The sequence below is a fragment of the Cinclus cinclus genome, chromosome 3 (assembly GCF_963662255.1).
Source record: "Cinclus cinclus chromosome 3, bCinCin1.1, whole genome shotgun sequence".
In the NCBI taxonomy this organism is placed as follows: Eukaryota; Metazoa; Chordata; class Aves; order Passeriformes; family Cinclidae; genus Cinclus; species Cinclus cinclus.
In genome coordinates this window covers 85,441,947-85,463,801 of record NC_085048.1, presented here as the reverse complement: position 1 = coordinate 85,463,801, position 21,855 = coordinate 85,441,947, and the positions used below count along the sequence as shown (strand labels likewise).

The window sequence follows — 21,855 nt, the reverse complement described above, 5'->3', positions numbered from 1 at the left end:
CCTTCCCCAGGCCCAGCCTGGGGAACCAGGTGCTTGCTGCCAATTAGTCTTGTCAAGACAGCCCAGAGCTTCTCTTGACAAGCCTGACTGCTGACAGCAGCTGTGGGCTAGTCTTAGGCAGGATTTTAACTCCTTGCTTCTCAAATGCTTTTCAGGTTAATGTCTCCCAATGTCTCATTCTGTAGTTATTCAAATAGGCTTCTATTTTATGAAAGTATATTCTGTACAGAAACTGAGTGGTGCTGTAGTGACAGAGTTACTTGCCAAACTTCTGGCATGAAAGAATGTGAGTTGGGAGTTAAGTCATTATGAAGGTCACTTTATAAGTTTGTTATTAGAACTGTCCAGCTCAGGCCACCTTCTACTTGCTGTACAGCATAACTGTAGCTGGAGAACAGCTTGGGCTGGTACTCTTCTCAGTTAGTAGGGGTTTAGAAACTATTGAAGTTTTGGGTCTGTTTCACTTAAATTTGAGTGAAGGGCTGCTTTATTTTATTTTTCTTGCAAATTGTATGAATGGTAATAATGCTTTTCCCTGTGTCACCATTGTAGATACATTGCTAGAGAAAGACAAGTATAACTTTGGTTTAATCAGTTGATGAGAGGTGGCAGGTGGTTAGTTTGTGTTGGAGAATATGTTCTTTTGCTTGGTCAGGTTAAAAGGACATATGGGAAGTACCTGGGTGCATGAGAAAAGCTCTGTGTCCAGAAGGTGACTGTAAGCTGATGGGGGGCAAGGGTACAGTGGTGAGGGAGAGGCATCAGACAAGCTGTTGAGGTTTTGAAAAGTTTAGTGAGAAGAAATAGGACTGTTAAACCAGTATAAATTGATCCCAGATCAGAAGGACTGTTTGGAAAATAGGTCATTTGCAATTGAATGAAATGCTCTATTTACAAATTACATTAAATTGGATGTTTCTGCTGAGCTAGTCAAAGATGTGGGATGTGATTTGACTCATCTTTTCAACTTTGCTTCCAATTTCCTTTGTTTTTAGTGCGGCACAGCAATTAAGGTATGCTTTTTCTTAACTCAGAACTTCCAAGAATTACATAAAAAAATAGCCATTAGATCACTCTTTGTATCAATGTGAGACCTATTTATATTTTAAAACTTTGTAGAGGAGGATACACTTCATTAGTATTCTTTAGAAGTAGAAACAAATTCTTCTCTACTGGGGTGAACTCCATAACTTTTCTTCAGAGTACTTGTGGCTTTGCAGAGGTCATCGAGAGGGTTGCTGTACTTTAACAGTGACTGGAACCATTTATTCTGTCCACATGAATTTAAAAAAAGTATAGTGGCAGCTTCTGTGTGAGAAGAGTTAAACATAGCAGTATGGAAACCATTATTACACTTATGTCACCTAGAGTTCTATTCCAGGGCAGGTATTCCACCTTGCTTACTTAATGCTTGTTCTTTTGTTTTTTCTAATGTTAAGGTGAAATTGAATTGCCTGCTTAGGGTGTATGGAGGTAGTTTAAAGGAAACTGCTTCCATTTAATGTTGCTGGTGTGGATTTACATATTATAATAAGTGTCTACCATCAGGATACTGCCTAAATTATTTGAAGGGTTCTTGACTTGGAATTAATGTGCCATTGTCTCTGAGTTTGCAGTTTCTAGCATAGAGATCTACCACTATGTGGAGTTCTTGGTAAATTTGTGTAGTATTATTTATGTTTTAATATCTGAAACTCATGTTTTCTCTGTGATTCTTACATAATTAAAACTACTAGCTTTCTTCATGATGATTGTTATTACCCTCTGGACTTGTGTAAGTAGAGGGAAAGGAGTATTTAAAAAACAGTTGTCTCTAGTTTTGGTTCAGTGCCATAACTTTATGTTCATCTATTGATGGCTTGTCTGCTTCAGGGATTTCAGGTTTTCTGAACAGCAGAGAAATGGATAACAGTACTTTTCAATCCAGGGTGAACATACATAGTCCAAAAATTGTCCTTTTGGAAACCCACAACAAAGTAAGGGGCTTACAAGAATGTTCCCACTGTTCAAAGTCTTGGAGTGGTATTTTTGAACTAAAGTTATTACCAATGTGCAGCTGCTTGGGGAGAAACTGGCAGAACATCAGGCTAAGACTGCTTTTTGCTCATTGCAAATCTGCACCAAGGAGGGGGAGGAGTTTAATTCTTACTCCAGATTGGAACAATGGCAAAATATCATTATTTTACTTTTACTTGACAGTCTGGCAGCTTAAGTCCTTGAAACTTGCGGCTTTCCTTGTGTTTTAGCAGAATGCATCAAGCCAACTCATCATTTTATTTTCAAAGTAAAGGTTTTCAGTGGCTAAACTTTTTCAGTGCAAGTGTTTAAAGCAGCATCTTAAATAGAGTCCTAATCTCTCTCTTTGCAGCCAGAACCCCACAGGTAAGAATGGAGATTTCTCTTCAAAGTAGCCATCTAAGACCTTAATAACTTCAGCAGAACTCACCAGTGCTGCTGTGGAAGGAAGCAGTCTTGCCCTGGCTGCTGCTTCCTCCCTCCTCATCTGCTCCTCCCATGTGTTAACCTGAAAGTTTGTACAGAAGTCATAAAACAGATGGAGTAAATGATTGAGACTTTTTCTGAGAATTCATTTTAGTCTGGATCAGCTCCTCGGGCTGGTTGTCTGAGCAGCCATATGGTGTGCAGACCACCTCCTGCACCAGCACAGGTGGCCAGGAAGAGACTGATGCCATATCTTTTGGTTGCAGTGCTGGCTTAGGCCAATTCTGTGTGTTGTTGGAATTGTGGCTCTGTATCCTTTACCTCTTGTCTGGCAGGTTTGAATTTTGGTTTGGGGATTCAAACCTTCATATTCATCTTGCTACGCAGCTGCACTTCCAGTTTATCAAAGCCTAATAGTTAAAAACCAGTAGTACTTTATCCTAATAAGGCTTTCATGAGCACTTGAGACACTTGGCCCCTTTACCTTGTTTAGTTAAAAAAATAGCAGCTACTTTTTTCTTCCAGGCCTTTAAATGAGCTCTTTGGGCTGTCTGCAGTGAGCACATTTTTTGTGTGTAGAAAAATGCATGCTTCCTCTCGAGCCAACAAATTCCTTGTTTTTTAAGAAACGTTATCTCTAGTATTACAGTAGTAATTCATTATTTCTGGAATGTGCATTGGAAGGGAGGAAATTGCTTTGTAATCCTTAGTATTGCCCTTCCTTCCTGAAGTGGATTAGTTCAGATGTAGGGGGTTGCCAGCCTTATTCACTTTGACTGAATAAGGTTGAGGAGCGCTGACGGGAGCAGCTCCCTCAGTGCATCCCTAGAGCAGGAGCCTGCAGTGGGCATTTGGCAGCATGCAGATAGGACAGCGGCCTCTTCAGCAAGCATCCCTTAATGGAAGCAAATGGCTTTAATAAGAGTCTCTTAGTCACTGCTAAGCAAATCATTTGAAGGAATGACACAAATAGAAGCAGCATTTCCCTCCGGTCTTTTGCTTGTACCTCCATGGTCCGTGGGGGCGCATGCACCAGGGTCATGGAATGTGGTAACCAGTTTGCCTGTGTATGCTCCAGCTAACATGGAACTAAACAGTGTGCAAGGAGCATGCAGACTGATTTATTTCCCTCCCCTCTTTTCCTTCTGTCAGGTTGCTGGGTTTTTTGACTTGTAAGAATTGTCAGGGTTTGTATTCCTTCAATATTTTGACCTTATTATCTTTCAGTGTTTTGAAGCTATCATCTTACAAAAATACCAAAACAAATAATATTTTAGGTTCTTTTTTTTTTGAGCCTCTTCTGTAAGGTATCGTACTTTGTGCAGTGCATTATGTTTTGTGAAGATTCTACATTGTTAGGAGTTAATGCTTTGAATATAATAATCCATACTGAGTAAGTTTTAAATTGGGTGAACTGTGAGTGTGAAACAAGTATATTATCTTTCAGAGAGCACAGCCTTGACTTTGAATAGTGTTCCTACAAAGTCACAGGCAGAAAGCTCTGGCTAGATCTTGTGACGTTTCTGGAAAGAGTGATCTGAGTTTTCACAGTAATCTGTTAATATGTGGTACTTTAGGATTACAAACAAGTTGTAACTGTAGCCTTATCATATTGCTTAAAATCTCTTTGTTGTCTCAGCATTTGTGCACTCAGAATACTTGAAGACTATAGTCATGCAAACTTCATGCCTTTGAATGTCTCTAAATTTACTGCAAATGGGAATATAGCACTGAGGTATTACTGCTCACTGCTTCTGTTAATCCCTGTAGAGTGCTTATTATCTGTTATTTTTAAGATCATTTATGCCAGTTCAAAGTAGGTAGAAATAATTTTTAGTTGAAAAGAGATTAAGAACATCAATAGAACTTTTATTTTTCTTAGAAAAATAATTGGGGTTTTTTTTTCTTAGAAAATCTACAAATGGTTGAATTAATTTTGTGGATTTTGATGGAATGAAGTTGATTTCCTGTTTAGGCTAGAATAAGCACTGGCGGTGCTCCTTTGTAAAACTGGGATAGCTTTAGAACCAGTTCAGAAACAATTTTTATTTTTTCAAGCTTAGTGCTGCCACAAGAAATCTGTGAAACCACACATCTGTTGCACATTGATTTAAACCAATTTAAAATCACTGTGTTGAATTTTAAATACTTTACCAGTGACTCAAGTTTTATTCTAACACAAGTCTGAGATGTTTAACTGAGACAATTTGCCCAAATTCAAGGAACTGTTTTCCATTAGGGAAGGCTGGTTCCCAAAGAAACCACTCCTCTTGGAGCCACCTGGCAGTTCGTTCAACAGGCTGTGTCAGCTGGCTGGCAATGGTGATGTGATAGGTGGCGTGTCGACTACTCATGTTTCTGAGCAGAACTGAAAAGAATAGGGATATATAAAGCTAGTACCACTAAGCATGACACTTCAGGATAAGTATCCATGTGGGATTTCTGTATTTTTGATAAGTTGGAATGGTTAGCTTGCAGCTCCTTTGCCACTTGTGCCCAGTAAAACAGCATCGCTGTTTTTTGTTTGGTATGAAGGTGAACTTCAGAGGGCCGAATGAGCTAATGTTTCAAGTAAGGTTTTGTTTAAAGGTGGATAGTCCTTATTCTAGCAACTTTATCGTGCATTTGCTCTGTTAAGGCCTTGCACTGAACCAGTTATAATAGGTTTGACTGGTGTTTGTAGGCTTGCTAGGAGCATAATGCAGAACAAAAGAAATGAGAGCGAATATTACAGCTGCAAAAGAGCTGTACTTGTGCTTTGATCTTGGGTTGGTGTAAATGTTTTGTACTTGTCACTCTGTTGCTCTCTGGAAAGGTTACTTTTATGGAATCTCAATAGTAATATGTGGCCTAACTTTGAAAATGTTTCAACAATTTTAGTGCTTGCAAAGGTGAATGGAAATTAGTAATACTTGGACTTTTCTGCTATTGCTCTGGAGTTTCTTCCTAGGAATATTAACTTTTAATACTCAACTAGTGATTGCTCAACCCTGTAGCTTTTTATTGAAGTACATGTGTATCACATTTTAGTGTTCTTTTCCTGTCCTGTATGTAAAGCTTTAATATAAGTTTCCATTGTTTTCTGTTAACTCTTACTGCTTTCCTGGGCTTGGATCTAGCATGGAGAAGCAAATTATTCTCCTCTGTTCTGTTACTGTTAGGTTTCTGACAGTGCTGTGAGCATGTTAAATGCCTCAACTCCTCTTGGATTTCTGTAAAACAATGATGATTATTTTAGGGAAGTGCTGACCTACTCTTTCAATAAAGAACTTGTCTTGTATTCCACTTTCCCATTTTTAGAATCATGGTTCATATTGCTCTTGCTTGACAATCATAAAACATCCTTGTGGAGAGTACAGCAGTTGCTTACCTGGAAAAGTAATATTAGAAAAGTGTGTATTTTTAGCTGCCTTTTGATGTGATGTAGCAGCTGGAAACAAGGAGGAGAGAGAGTATGTGGTGATCTGACAGCACTGCCAACCACAACTTGGGAACCACTGTTTTGGACTTGAGACCAAAATGTGGGGAAACCATTTCATGGGCCTAATTATGGCCATTGTGCCTGGCACTTAAGTGGTCCAGATAACATGCATTTGCTATTGGTTGTCAGAAGTTTTATTTGAGTCCTCCCCATGACTGTAGTTGACAAATGTTGTTAATGTATAAAAAAAGCAAGTTCTGTGAAGCTTTTTATGTTAATATGCATTAAAAATATGTAAAGAGCAGGAGTTCCATGTATACATTTCAGAAAGAAATAGCAAAATATCCCTTTGATGTCAGTGACTAATGGTAAATGTCTAAATGAAAAGATATTTTAACTGTTAACAAAATTTCTGCTTTTCCCTTTGTAGTAATCATGTCCACAAGTCAAAGAAGGAATCTAGCAAGTTCATGTTGAGGTATAATCTCAAGACAAGACACAGTGGCTCATTCACTTTTCTGGGTAAGAAAGGTATCTTTATTCTCTTGAGTATGACAAAAAATACTTAACCTTTTACATTTAACTTTTCAAAAGTACAGTCTGTCAAGCTGGTATGCTGGGGGCGTTGTGGGTAGAGTGTTTTGTTGGTTTTTATTTTTATTTGTTCTTGAAGCTTTCTGGGCACTTTCCACGTGTTTTCTTACACTTTCCAAGTGTAGAGAACCTTCCACCCATTTAACTGTCTTAAGATGTTTTAGACTACTAGTGCAAAGGAAGAGCAATAAAGAGCCATTTCAGAATAAAAGACACCACTGAATAGTATCTGATTGTTTGGTTAGAAAAGTAATTCCAGTAATTGTCACAAAAACGTGTACATTTTCTTGCCTGACTTGCCAAGGGAATGGAGTTTATATAATATCTCATTCTTTTCTCTTCCCAAAAAGTTTAAACATCTCTCTGACTAGGAAGAGAATAAAAAACTTGAGACAAAAGTGTAGAAGTCAACCTTATATATATTGTGTTGACAGGCTGGCTGCCAGCAAACATGTGCTCCCTCATGGTCAGCATGGGTATTTTGAGAGACCACAAACAGCTATGATCATTGCAATGACGTGATACATGTTGGATTCTTCCTGCAAATCTGTATGTGGTCTGACTTAGTAGTTCTGCTGCTCCTAGAATTTCCCCATTTTGATCCAGACAACTCCAGAAAGAAAAACAATTTTAGGATTTTTTATTTTAATCAGAAAGACATTCTTCGCTCATTTGCTTACCATCTTTATGTATACATGGAACTGTGTAGCACCTTCTGTGTGTAACATTGCTCTGCAAGTGTCTCCTTCCTTAATAAACAGGTGGATGCTGTGCAGATTGTCCTTAGTACTGTGTTGTGGGTAACTTGTACCAGTAACCTTCAGAGACTGAAGGCCTGATTTCCCTCTTCTCCCCAGCTCTCTCATCCACACTCAATTCTTAAGAACTTTAGTGCAGTTGGATACCTGGCTCACTGGGTTTGCTAGATGATCTGATGACAGAATGAGAAAGAAAGCTTTTAATTTTTGTTCCTATCACAGTCAGGTGTTCCACATTCATTCTCTTTTCATGTTTCTCATGTAAGCTCTGCATCTGACTCTTCCCTAGTCTCAATGGATTCTGCTATAAAGTTGTAGGCTTACAGCTGTGTTCCTGTTATAAGGACTTATAGGCTGGATCACCAGAGCATTGCCTACTTGTTTCTCATCCATTTTGTGTCAGCCCAAATACATTCAGTCACTACTTCAGATTCATCTCCAGTTAGGAACAGAAAAGAAGTGCAGCAACAGAGGAGTGTTGTTGCAAAATAGTATGTTTCTAAAGAGCAGAGCAGTTTCCATAAAGAGTTAAATTAGATAAGATGACGTATTTTAGTCTTTTAAGTTTAGCACTTCTCTCAGAACTTAATTAGATCTAATTTAGCTTGGCATTGCCTGACTTTTTTTAGTACAGAATTAGCCTGTTTCTCTCTGTCCTAGGGCAGTCCTGTAATTTTGGCAGTCTTGTTCCAATTATCAAACTGAGTTTCTAAGGATGTAGTTTCAGAATACACGCTGCTAATGTTTTTATCTTTTTACTGTATCTTCATGATTCACTGTCATTGTGTTTCTGCTGTGGAACTGCTTTCTTTTTAAGTGTTCTTACTAAAGATAGAAAACCTCCTTGGGCTCTTTCATTCTTTTGTATCTTAAGTAATAAAGCCAGACCATTGGTTGGTGGGTTTTTTTCCAGTCGCTTCATATGGCTTATATTAATGTATCAGACACTTTATAATTCTGAAATTGTCTTTTGGTGATTGTCTCATCTAATAATCATGGATGCTTCCCCCCCCCCCCCCCCCCCCCAAATTTCTATTTTTGTGCTAATTCTTTTAATCTTGCAAAGCTATATCTTGGAATTTATGTGGTCTGCAGCTGGAGCTTTTTTATTTTACATGGTATATCTGGACATTTGCAGTGCACTTGTTGGATTTTACTAATTCCTCTCCTAGCATGGAGTGGCTTGAGCAGTTCTTATTCAGGATTTGTTTTACTGCTGCTTATTGGGAGCTTATCAGGGAGTCATACCTAACATATGACTTAAAAATTCTTCCTAAAATGAAGAATTTTAGACTGTGTGTTTCCTGTTCATCAAATACAACTAGGCAAACCTACTTACATGCCTACAGAAAAATAGGAGGGCCTACTTGTATATTAAATATTTGTAATTTCCTAAAGACTTTCTTTGTGGTGATTTTTTGTAAATATTCATTTAGAAAATATTCAAAAATATGGATGCTTTTCTAAATATCAAAATTACGTGATGCATCTTGCTTCCACGTAGCCCTACAAAGACTAGGGCACTTTTAAAAATGTATTGCATTCAGTTAATAATAGTCATCTTGGGTCTGTAACTTAATTATTAACTGAAGATGTATCCTCATGATTTAAAGCTACATTTTTATTTTAACATTTCTTCTCCTCTTGAATTTAGATAACATAATCCATGGATAAAGTGGGAAAGATGTGGAACAATTTCAAATACAGGTGCCAGAATCTCTTTAGTCATGAGGGTGGAAGCCAAAATGAGAGTATAGTTGTGAACGCCAATAATTGCTCATCTGGTAAAGAGAAGGCCATCCAGATAACTGACTTGACTCAACAGCAACCCAGCAGCCCTTTGAGAGAAAACCTTGGTCTGCAGTTAGGCTTAAGTCCTTCAAAGAATTCAGCAAGGCGGAGCCAAAACTGTGTCACAGAAATTCCTCAGATTGTTGAAATAAGCATTGAGAAAGAGAATGACTCGTGTGTCACCACGGGAGCCAGGCTTGCTCGAAGGGACTCTTATTCTCGACATGCTCCTTGGGGTGGGAAGAAGAAGCATTCCTGCTCTACCAAAACACAGAGCTCCTTGGATACTGAGAAAAGATTTGGTAGAACACGAAGTGGTTTGCAGAGGAGGGAGAGAAGGTACGGGGTGAGCTCAGTCCATGACATGGATGCAGTATCCAGCAGGACAGTAGGTAGCCGTTCCCTGCGCCAACGTCTCCAAGATACTGTTGGGCTGTGTTTTCCCATGAGAACTTACAGCAAACAGTCCAAACCTCTGTTTTCTAACAAAAGAAAAATCCATCTCTCTGAACTAATGCTTGAGAAATGCCCTTTTCCTGCAGGCTCTGATCTGGCCCAGAAATGGCATCTGATTAAACAACACACAGCGCCTGTGAGCCCTCATTCAGCTTTCTTTGACACATTTGATCCCTCCTTGGTTTCCACAGAAGATGAAGAAGACCGGCTCAGAGAGAGACGTAGACTTAGTATTGAAGAAGGGGTTGATCCCCCTCCCAATGCCCAAATACACACTTTTGAAGCTACAGCACAGGTAAATCCATTGTATAAATTGGGACCAAAGTTAGCCCCTGGTATGACTGAGCTGACCGGGGACAAAACCATAGCACCTCCAGGGAACTGTGACTCCGAAGAGGACACAACAACGCTTTGCCTGCAGTCGCGCCGGCAGAAGCAGCGTCAGATGTCAGGAGAGAGCCACGGCCATATCAGCAGGCAGGGGGCTTGGAAAGTGCATACTCAGATCGATTACATCCATTGCCTCGTGCCAGACTTGCTCCAGATCACGGGTAACCCATGCTACTGGGGCGTCATGGACCGCTATGAAGCAGAAGCACTTCTGGAGGGTAAACCCGAAGGCACTTTTTTGCTCAGGGATTCTGCGCAGGAGGACTACCTCTTCTCGGTGAGCTTCCGCCGCTACAACCGCTCGCTGCACGCACGCATTGAGCAGTGGAACCACAACTTCAGCTTTGATGCCCATGACCCCTGTGTGTTCCACTCCTCCACCGTCACAGGGCTTCTGGAACACTACAAAGACCCCAGCTCTTGCATGTTCTTTGAACCATTGCTTACTGTATCTCTGAACAGGACCTTCCCTTTTAGTCTGCAGTATATCTGCCGGGCAGTAATCTGCAGGTGCACTACATACGATGGAATCGATGACCTTCCTCTACCCTCAATGTTGCAAGACTTTCTAAAGGAGTATCACTATAAACAAAAAGTCAGGGTGCGATGGCTGGAGCGGGAACCTATAAAAACAAAGTAAATGGAAATCAAAATAAGCTTCTGGAACGTGCTTTTTTTTTTGTGTATTCCAGTTTAACTGCAGCAAGCGCACTGACGACATCTAGCTTTTCTGCAATATCCTATTTAAGCTGAGTGTTAGTATCCTGTCAGATGCTGCCTGCTGTTAATCAAACTAAGTTGTGATGCCTCTTGGAAACAATAAGCAGACACAATTCTGCACGTTTTTCATTAAGGCCTAATGAAAATATTTTTGCTAATTTCTAAATATTTTGTTTCCCTTTTATAGCTGTAGTAATTGGATGAAGAAACTATGAGGCATTTCCCATGGGGCATTCATGTAATGCTGTTAAAGAAAGGCTTTATCGGAGGGGCAATTTTGCTAATATTTGAAGTATTTTTTAAAAATTCTCTTATTGAAAAGTTTACTCAAAGTAATAATTGAGCTCACAAACAAGTTTCCAAATACTAGTGACTATTTTCTTGTAATGAAGAGCAGTTCATTAGAAGCAGTCCATTAAGGGTTAATGGTGCTTTGATGCTGACAGATGAATCATGCTTTTCACAGTGTATAAGGTTTCCTAATCATTAAGACTTGAATATGCCTGCTCTGTACTGTAATTCTGCTACAAACACTTGGAGATTTAAGTGGCATTGTTAGCAAAAGTAGTACTGTCTCAGACAATTAAAAATACCTTCCAGTGTGAATTGCTGCTTCTGTGGCAGGACACAGAATTAGATTATTGCTGTGTAACATATAGTTGTGGGGTTTTTTTTTTCCGAAACAGATTTTGGCGGCCTGACTGCTAGTAATTTACAGTGGAAGGTAATAGTGGCAAGAAAAAATTGTTTAATTACTTAAAGTCATCTGATATTTTTATGGCGAATATGACAAGTGGTAGAATTATTATAATCAGAGTACAAAATCTGACATATCCGAAACAAATGTCAGGTTTCAAAGGTACTGGTACACTTTATTTGTAAATACCTTTCCATCTGCGCTTTTAAAAATCTTTTAAAGTAATGTGCACTGATGATAGTTTCAACAGATTACTTAGAAACAAGATTCTAACTTCTGTTTGCTTATTTAATTGGAGATGGAACTTAAAGTAGTTCTGTCTTAGATATTTTGCACTAAAATTTTGTTGGGATGCCCTGACCCCTGTTTAATGTTTTGTACCAATTCTGAGTGCTCCCTAGTTTCTTTACCAGCTGCTACAGTATTGTATTTCTTACTTCTCTAAGGCAGTGACCTGTTCGAGGTAGGAAACATTTTGGCTGCAAGTACAATAAACGTTATTCTTGTATGCTACACTAACCCTTCTATTGATGTATTTTTCTGCTTGCTGTGCCTTGTTCTGGCTTTTTGTGCTAATAAAGTACAGTATGTTCAGTGTTATACTTGTATATCTGCTCTGTTTTTATATATTCACATAACTTGTAGCAGTTAAATGAATTTTTAATAGGCTTTTCTTAGTATTTAGGATAGGTAATGCACAAGTATTGTGCAGATGAATATTAGTTTGTCAGCTCACCGTATTCCTGGTTTTTGTTACAGCAACTTGACAGTGTACACCATTGAATAACGTTTCTGTAGTCACTGCAAGGTAACGGACTTGTCTGCAGGCATAGAACATTTTACAGGTTTTTGTAATGCAAAGCATATATGTTAAGCAAAAAGCGTTCTAAAACATTATTGGTCCCTTGTAATGGTTGCTGAAGGTGTTTCAGCTTGTTTTATAGGTAACTGCTAAGGCTAATATTTTGATACTCCCCACTGAGGAATGCTTATTCCTGTAAATTGACAGTAGAGCAGCGACATTTGTTCACTTTTAGGCTATTTTAATAAATAGATGTACACACAAGCTGGCCAAATGTCCTGTTTTTACCAAAGAATACTGTCAATTTATGTTGGGGTATTTTTGTAGTTAAAAAATAACAAGAGTGGAGAGGTGCAATTTTTGTTCTATCAAATATTTATCCCAAGCTATGATAAACCAAAGTATTTGACAACTTCATCTGAACCTAAGTAATGTATACATTTATGTTGGTAGAGCCTAAAGCTTTTGCATCAATGGTGTTGTCATTATTCCTGAACTCACAATGCACCTGAATAGGAATGATTTAAATAATTTTGTAATGACTGGAACAGCACTACATAAAAGCTCATACTGCAAGGGGTTAATCTGAAGCACCCAGAAAGCACTTTAAAACATGTGTTTATATGCTTGTGGAAACTTTGTGATCCCGTTATGCATTCTTTGTAGTAGATGATCTTCTTTCATGTGTTAAAAGACTTCAACTGTTAAAATGGAACTTTGTTTAGAATATGTAAATACTAAGTTTATGTAATCATGTGTACAACTGTGCTAATGGTCTCTTAAGTTTTGAACTGTGTGTGTGTGTCATTGGATATGCAACTCTTGGTTTAAAATCTGTTCTAAGCATAAAAAGAGGAAAAAGTCACCAGCATGAAATTGCACCTAAGTGTACCTTCACTGTGTCGTTCTCACTGTTCCCTCAGTCGGATCCGAATGCCAGATGAATTTACTTAAATTCTTGCTTTCAATATTAGTGTCATACAGTCAGCCTGCAACCCAGCTTTGTCCCAGTGTAAGGACCTGTTTTTCACTTACATCTGTTGCAGTTGCTTGTCATAAACTAGCTGTGACATTGTCAATGTGGTCAGGAATACACATTAATCTAATTTTTAATCATGTGGTGGAATTTTTGGGAAAAAAAAAGAAATAAAAACCCCAAACCCTTATCTCAGAAGGTTTGCTCTTGCATTTGTGTAAATAACCTTTATGGAGAGATTTGCTCCCCTAAAACACACAAAAAAGGAATGATCTATTTCTCTACAACTTTTTTAAAGCTCTGCTTCACTGAAATATACAGAATAATTTGCTAGTGTGGTTATGCTGAAATGAATCACTTTTTAAATTTTGGTGGACTTGATTGTTGACTATTCCAGTTGCAGTGTATTTCTTAATGAATACATTTTCAGTTCTAAAAGCTTTAAAATGCCAGTAAGTGGAGAATGCAAATAGTTGATTTCTTATTTGTATTTCTAATTCTGGTTTCATTTAGAAAATCTTAAACGTGTCTTAAGGAGGTGCACAAACCACAGGTTTATTTTTTTTAATTTAACAGTAGGATTCAATGTAAAAAGGTACCCTTGTATTTTCCAATCTAATTTGGTTATGTGACAGATGAGTTTTTGAGCCTCAGTCTTGTCAAGTGTTCTTTTGAGGTGATTCTCATTTCTGCAGAAAGAGCTATAGAAAGGGCTTACTCTGTAGGAGGGTTTTGTGAGGACTCTTACAAAGGTATTTTATATCCCTGTGGAATTGGAGAAATGAAAACGTACTGTGTTTTGAGTATACAGGAGGGACTATGAGTGTAGGATCTCTTAACAGTTTTATTATGTCTATGGTGTTTATCATTTTTAAATGCATAACTCTTAAAAATACTTGTAAGGCAAGTAGACACTTGTCCATATAATTTACTTGTCGGAATGGAACTTCTGAAGAAAATAAGTTGCAAATTAAGGTTTTGCATTTATGTACTTTTAAATTTTATGCACATTTGAAGACTTGCTGCTTACAAAATGATAGTCCTTAAATCAGAAGCATAGAGTTGTGAAAAGATGTGTCTGTCTATCTGTAGTGTTTGACAATATGAAGTCAAGCCTTACAGATGTCACTCAAGTCCTTAAGTCCACATTTAACTTTAAGGTTCGGCACTACTTAGCAACAAGCAAAGACTCTGAACTTCTGTCATAAAAAACCCGTTTGCTCCAGTCTCCATGTGCAAGCCAAAATATTTGCAGAATGCTGTAAAGCTTTTCTCTGATGCAGAATTGCATGTAAGACAGAAGTTGTCATTGTCAGAAGTTGTTGAGTACCAGAGAGATGTATCTGCAGACATCATGGTTATTTTTTTTCAAAGTTATCTTGGAAGACAGTATTTAAAGGAAAAATATGAACTGAATCGTAGCTGATTCTTTCTAGAATAACATTTCTCCATTTAAGTAATCTAAAACTCACATTTAAAATTATGAAAGTGCTTTTTGAGCCTCATTTTCTGAAAGTTTTGTTGTGAAGTGAGCCGGTACGTGCCAAACCTTAGTCTGCAAGTATCTGGCACATGTATATTTATATGTTAATAAGATGCCTTCAAGCATGTTTACATTCATGGTCTTTTTTGGAGCTACTGAAGTACACCAATATGGTGAGCATTAATATATTGGAATTCTAAAAATTCTCTGTTTTCTCTCTGTGTATGGCATGCTTTGCAATTAAAGGACTATTTTATTTGTATCTTCACCTGCACTTATATTTATGACCAGTTGGTTGCTATGTTTTTTCCTGCTGTCGTCACACTTACTTAAACAGTTGTCTATGGACTGTGACCAAAGGAGATTTTTCATACCTGTTTATTTTTCAGTAGAGATCAAAGCACTTGGCTTTTAAAAGTATTCATTCCTATGGAGCATGGTGTAACACTGCTAATTGCTCTCCCTTTTTGCAGTATTCATGTACAGGGAATCATTTAGCTTGGCCATGAATTGTATCTGCCAAATGTAGGTGACTTTAAATGCCTGTTTTTAAGCATTATTTTTTAAAACTGAAAATGCTCCTGATGAGGGCTCTGAAAAGGTTTGATGTTTCTATGTCAAGACACATAAAGTGAAGGTTTTGCAATGAGATAAGGATCTCTTGAAGATGCTTTCCAGAAGTTTTCCCCCATCACTGTCTTAAATTGAGAGTCTTTAAAAAAGAAAAAATAAAACCCAAACAGTCTCTTGATGACTTAAACCTTACAATCATTTGAAAACTGAAATCTGCTGCTTTTACTTAATTTGCTTGCATGTTGCCAGACTGATTTCAGAATAGTTGTTTCAAGAAGCAAATCTGTTATTTCAATGAAGCATTGCCATTTATGATTTTATAAAATATTCCAGTTACAAAAATTGTCTACCAACAGGATGTTAACCTGATACTGTATTTGTTGTTACCAGGGGAACTATTGTGTGTATGCTTTTCGAGCTGAGTAAGTGTTCACTTTGTAAATTTGCATTAAGGCTATAGCTGTTAGCAGCGAGATTCCCTAGGGCCAACACAACGAATTTATGAGGTGAAGCTCCTGGTGCTTGTCCCTTTTTTGTCTTCAGCAGGAAGAAAAGTGAGTAAGTCTGCGTGATACAGCTCGTGTTACAAATTTCCATGTTAAGCACACAGCTACGCTGACAAGCAGAAACGTATCTGAACTTGCTTGTCTGGAGTAAAGCAACCTCTCTGACTTCTCAGCAGGAGCTGTAACTTGGTGGCACGTTAGCAAAGAGGAAGCAGAAATAGGTTTTGCTATTCTCTGAGCAGCTGTTAAACTGAACACAGGGTGTGTTTCCTGTGTGATAGGGTATCTGAACTCCTTAGAGCCCTGAGAATTTTAATAGCATTTGGAAGACACAGAAGCACTTGGCCGCTTTATCACTTCTTGCTTTCGTACTTGTAGTTTTGCAAAAGCTTGAAGAGATATATTTATTAAATTGAATCTATGTCATCACCAACTGTATAAGCACTGCTTTGTAATATCTTTACAGAGATATCAAATTCCTACACAATTATATTTAAGCTGTTTTGGGAAAATGAATAATGGCACTGTGGGCACAAATTAATTCAGATTGCACTATAAACTTCCTTACCAGAAGCCTTCATTCTTACAAAGAACTATGCGATCCCTACACAGAAGCTGTAGCTTTGGTAGTGCACTCTTTGGTAGATGTCCAAACAAGCGGCATCCAGACGGTCCCTGGACCTTTTCTGACATTCCAGTTGAGGGGGCCTGGCAGGCCCGCTGGGCACTCGAGGAGTTGACTGGCAAGCACGCCATGCTGAGTGTCACCCGATGCCAGCACCTTGTATAACTGTGCTGGGTTAGGTGTCCCCAACTTAGATGGTTTTTAACTTGCTGCAGCTTAAATGTTTCTCCATCCTGCCTAATTTGTCTTTGTTATTTGGTTGCCAAACTGTCTTGCATCTTAATAGAGTAAGAAAATAATGTGATTTATAGCTACCCAACCAGTGTATTAAGTAATAGATGGCTCTGTCTTAATAAACGGGGTATAAACTGCCATACTGTTTTCTTTTTATATTTGTTTGGGAGCAAAAAGCTGTGGGTTTAATGAGTTTGTGTTAAGTCCATGCTGTAAATGCATAATTTTACAAATATTTAGTTGCACATATCAAGAATGATAAGTAGTTAAAGTAATCAGTAACTCATATATGAGTCCTTTTCTGTTTTTCTGGAATACTTAAGCAAAGAGATCCAAAAACTGATAGTTTTTGTCCTCAGAAGTTTTATCACTCTCTGAAATTCATCAATTAGCTTAGTGAGTTTTCACTTAAGTCACTTAAGTGTTTTTCTCTCCAGCTGTGGGCTAAGGACATGTTTTTGTGACATAAATGTGTCTTCTAGAGAACAGCCACCACGAGCACAAACTAAGGAACAGATGTAGATGTCATCCTGTAAACTGAGAGTGATTCTCTTCTGTGTCTGATGGGAGCTGCTCCAAAAGCAAATTAGTGCAGACCCTATGGCCAATTATGAAAACTGCGTAAAATGCTGCTGGTGAGCAGTTATAGCTGGGCACAGCAACAACCATGTGACAAGCTGAAGAAGTGTGGGCTGCTCTGTGGAACTATTTTGGGCTTTCTAATTTGTTAATTATATCTTTTCTAGACCATTGCTCCTAAAAATACATTTAGTCTAGGCTCCATTGGAGTATTTATATCTCATCACTGGTGAACTAATAGAAAACTGAAACCCTCAAAACAAACCATGTGGTTTTGGCTGTTTTATATAGAGATTGCCCTTGTTGTTTTAGCTTCATTGGTACATGGAGAAGCCTACATGTCTTAAACTCACCTGAAATAAATCTGCAGTTGATTAAGAAAGTTAGGGAAATTGGTTCACCTGTTGTAGTGGTAGGTTTGAAATACTAAGCTCTAATACTGTAAAACTTACAGCAAGATATTCTAATATTTTATTAAGTATTTGATGTATTTAGTTAAGGAAAATACAGGCACAATAGTATTTCAAAAAGATCTCAAAACACAAAATGTTCTGAAGCTAAAGTTTCTAAAATCATTATCTTCTGCAGCACTTTCCTAGGGAAGGGAATTTTAGAGTGTCTTAGAAAGCTGTTGTGTTGTGACTTGGCAGGTATCTAGAAGAGAGCATGTCAGTATGTAGAATAAATGTAGGAGGGCCCTGCAAAGAACGTGCCTGTTACACTAGCACAAGTTGTGCAGAGGAGAATATATTCCTGTAGGGTTTTTCTTGGGCTTCTAAGGGTCCTGTAAACATTTATTTGGTTACCTAGATTGAATGCAGGACCTCTAAGCACAGTAGAGATTGCTGAAGTGACGTTGCTGTCACCAAACACAGAGGACCTGGAGAAATAAATCCATAAGAAACGTTTGTGTTGTCACTTCACCTCTGTAGCAGCTGGTGGTGTGAGGAGCATTATTGTGGTTTCACATCTGAGCTTCTCAACATCTGATAGCTTGGGTGTGGATGAAATAATGTTGGCATTACCTGCGTGTGAGACTGTTTTCACTCTCCCATCAGCTGTCATAGGGTATCTGGGAAGTTGAGGTGTAAACCTTCAGTAGGGGTTGCACAGCTTCTCCTAAAAAGTTATCAAATGAATAAAAATTGCTATTTACAGGATTTCTAATCTTCAGAATAGAATTAGTTGTAGCCCTCACCTGTTACTTTAGTAGGAATATGTAAATTCATCTTGATTTCAGGAGTGGGACAAAAACTTCACAAGGCCACAAAGAACTGCTTGGAATCAGACTGCTTGGACATGGGGTAAGTGGGATATGTTGCTGCTCAGGTTTCCCTTTTGTTGAAGAACAATGATACTTGATTCATCTGTTAAACACTGTGCTCTAGTGAGGAGCATCATGTGTGTGACTTCCTTCAGCGAGCAGTAGACCTGAGGTAGGTGTGTGTATTTGCACTTCACTGTTTTTGCCCAGGGATGACTGACATGATGTACACGATACGCAGGTAGCTGTGGTGTGGCACTGAGTGCTATATGCCCTTTATGGCCTAACCCAGACTTTGTTAAGCCATAGTTTGGGCTTTTCCCACATAAAGTGGCATTTGCTCTTTAAAAGCTCCCTTGTGGAGACACTGGCTTTTGCTTCCTCGCTTTTGTAGTTTCATTATTTGCGTCCAATCTGATAAGGCTGATAAACCTGCAAGCAGCGTGCGAGGAGAATTTCCTGGCATGAGCTGAGGAATTGCTGAGATTGTTATCATTCTGTACTACAGAAGCACCCTGTTTTATTTATACACCGTTTGTCTTCAGTTTCATTATGTGCCAAGAGGAAAAAAAGACATACTTTCCCTTCAAGTGGTTGCTTGTATAACCATTCATACTATGGGTGCGTGGATGCCTTGATACTTCAGCCAAATGCTTTTCTGCCCTAGCAGTGCTTGTGACAATGCTCTCCTTCCCTCCACCCCCAGCCTGGCATGCATGTTGTGTACTCATGGTTAGAGGACGCTTTCATCCTTGTTCTTCTCAATGTCCATTTGAGCCTGTGCTACCCAGCTTTTCTTTTGAACTGCAGGTTTGCTTTCCTGACTTTGTGGGCATGGCTTTGCATGAAGGCCATGGCTTCAAACTGTTCCAGATGTTGTGGAGTCAATGCTGACCATCAGATGAGCGCTGCCAGTGTTTAAGCTGTTCAAGAAAAGAACCAGCAGGAAACATTCTGTGAGGAGGGTTTTAACTCAGGTGTTTGCAAGAAACAGCAACAGTTGCCTTTTTATTTTTTTTTTTTCTCCATACTTCAAGGAGTCTTAGTCTATATGGTGGGTCACCTCAACTAGATTTTTTGTTTGCTTGCTTGTTTGTTTTGTTACATTGGAGGCTAAAGGAAAAGAAGGGGGAAAGTGCTTGTAAGTAGTTCCAGCACAAACTTCGAAAGAGCCATTTCCAAGACTGGTATCTGTGTCACTTTAAGACCTCCTTAAATTCTCAGGTGTCTGGTATCTCTGGCTGGAATTTAAGACTGGCACCAGCTCCACAGATACAGTTGTCCGGAGAGATTGAGCACTGCCCTGAAGCACTACTTGGCTGCAGCCCTTGGTGGATGCCTCGGAAGTCACTTTCCAGCAGGTCATCACTTGCTGCACTTTGTGCTTCACAGGCACTGGTGCCCTCCAGAGCTTGCCCTGGGTCCTGCTTTCTGGCAGTTTTAACTTTTTCACAAAGGCTTAATTTCTAATCCTTATGCTCCTCCCAGGACCAGTACCACCTCACAAAGTTGCCTAAGGTGGCCTGAGGCTCTGAATGTGGCTCAATCTTCCTTTGCTTCCTTGGGGATACCTATTGTAGGAATACCTAGGGATACTTATTTCCCCTGGAAACAGAGGGGTCTAGACAAGAGTTGACTCCTATTTCAGACTGGTAAGAGAATGGATCTAGTGGCCAACCTTTCTTCCCATGCCCTGTGGTTAGAGAGCTTTTACTACCCTCCTTTAGCCAGAACTCTTGGGTTGACAGAAGAGAATCTGGCTTTGCTCCTGCCTGAGTAAGCCCACAGATCACATCCCTCCATCCTAATAGGCCAGTTCTGGCATCCCACTTATCATGTACTAGGTAAAAGATTGTGCCCATCTGCCTTGGTTAATGGAGCAGGGCTCTCCTCAGGCTGCCTTTTCCTGGAGTACAGAGAGAATGTCTGCACCCGTATTGTGAGCAATTTGCACTCTGAGCAGTGAGCTGCCTTCAGTTTTGTGTAGTAGGAATTTCTGCAGTATAATTGCTCCCCTCAGGTTGTTTCAAAGGGCAGCTCTTGGTTTTCTCAAGACACTGTCTAGCCTTACTAGGGCCATTTTAACTTGACTTAGTAACAGCTTACAGTTTGTTGTGTTAGAGAAAGTTTTGCCAAAACTAACTAAGCTATTAACTAATCAGTAACAATCAAGTAGACACTGATCAACACTATGCTTCAGACTTGCTCACAGTCTTTTAAATCAGCATCTCCACTCAAAGCTTATTCATTGCTCTTAGTCATATGGTCCTCAGTGTTAAATCATGACTTTGCTTTTCAGTTGGGAGATACCCTAATTAACAGCAGTAATGAATACTTAAGCCAAGTAATTAGATTCTCTCCTTAAAGTTTAGTCATCACTTCTCTGCAGGGACATGTTCTTCCCTTTCCTTCTGGCACACTGTTTTACGTCTGAGCTTCTTAGTGAAAAGTTTGTTTGTGGCCATCTTTGCTGCTCAAATGCTTTTTCTTCTCCATTCTGCAATGGTTAGAAACTTTATGGATTTAGAAACATTTCCCTTCATTATCTTTTAATTTTCATCTCCATATGTTATTTTAAAACCTCTTTCCTTAGCAAATATTTAAACTGGATTAGACATCTATGAGGATCAGATGGCTGAGCCCTTAGCAACCATTCTGCTGGCTGTCAAATTGATGACAAGGGTGAGCAATGCATGCCCTGCTAGCTGGCCCTCCCTGTATTGCCTCTCTCTATATAAAATTGCCTTTTGCTCTTGTTTTACTGTTTTATCTGAGTTTTGTTTGAGCTAATTAGTTTTCCCCAAAACTGCAGATGCATATATCTGAATCATCTAATTTTATCTTGGAGATTGAGGAACCTTTTGGTTTTCTGTTTGAACAGCATGAAGATTTTTGGGACCACCTTCTACAATGTAAGTCCAGGTCTCAGATATTTTATCTAAAGATTGTGGAACCAAAGAACTGGTTGTGCCATCACCTATAACGAGAGGATGAAAACATTAAATGTGATTAAAATGCCACTCAGCAAAGCTTGGACTACTCTGGTGAACCAGGTGATGGAAGCAGCTACCTGGAAGTGTGGTTGCATCTTTACCATGGAGTGTGCTGATGTGAGGGCTTCCAGGAATGGTGAGCTTTCAGTGGAACAGTGCCCTGCTCCCCTCTCTCCTAAGAACTGCAAAATATTTCACCTCATCATTTATTCAGATTCCAGGGATAGCAGGAAGTGGAGAGCCTGTGGAAATGGATGTTGCTCCTCTAAAAATGATGTTGTGACCTCACGTGCAGTGAATATGTGCTTTAACAGATATATACTTTTTTTGGTTAATTATCTGAAAAATTTCAAACTTACTGGAGTTATACTTTGGGAGGATGTTTCTCTGTGCCAAGCCAAGCTCTTTGCATGGATGAGGAAAAGACTGAAAGACTTTAGGTGCCTTCACATAAAGGTTTTTGAGCTAATCAGTAAATATGCAAAAGAAATTTAAAACTTACAATGTGTTTATGTACAGAATGACCGTCTAAAGTTGTCTTTTCATTCTAC

At 38.9% G+C, this 21,855-nt stretch overlaps 1 protein-coding gene across 1 annotated transcript; it reads left to right on the top strand.

Moving 5' to 3' along the window:
- The first annotated feature begins 4,141 nt into the window (after positions 1-4,141).
- SOCS5 (suppressor of cytokine signaling 5) lies at positions 4,142-10,615 on the top strand. Its single transcript, XM_062489236.1, has 3 exons — positions 4,142-4,177; positions 6,294-6,385; positions 8,870-10,615. Exon 3 carries the CDS (start codon positions 8,882-8,884, stop codon positions 10,490-10,492), a length of 1,611 nt encoding a protein of 536 aa, XP_062345220.1. The 5' UTR covers positions 4,142-4,177; positions 6,294-6,385; positions 8,870-8,881; the 3' UTR covers positions 10,493-10,615.
- Positions 10,616-21,855: the final 11,240 nt, after the last annotated feature.

Excerpts from the sequence above, each read along its gene's own strand:
- SOCS5 (XM_062489236.1), top strand. The coding sequence starts at position 8,882 with ATGGATAAAGTGGGAAAGATGTGGAACAATTTCAAATACAGGTGCCAG.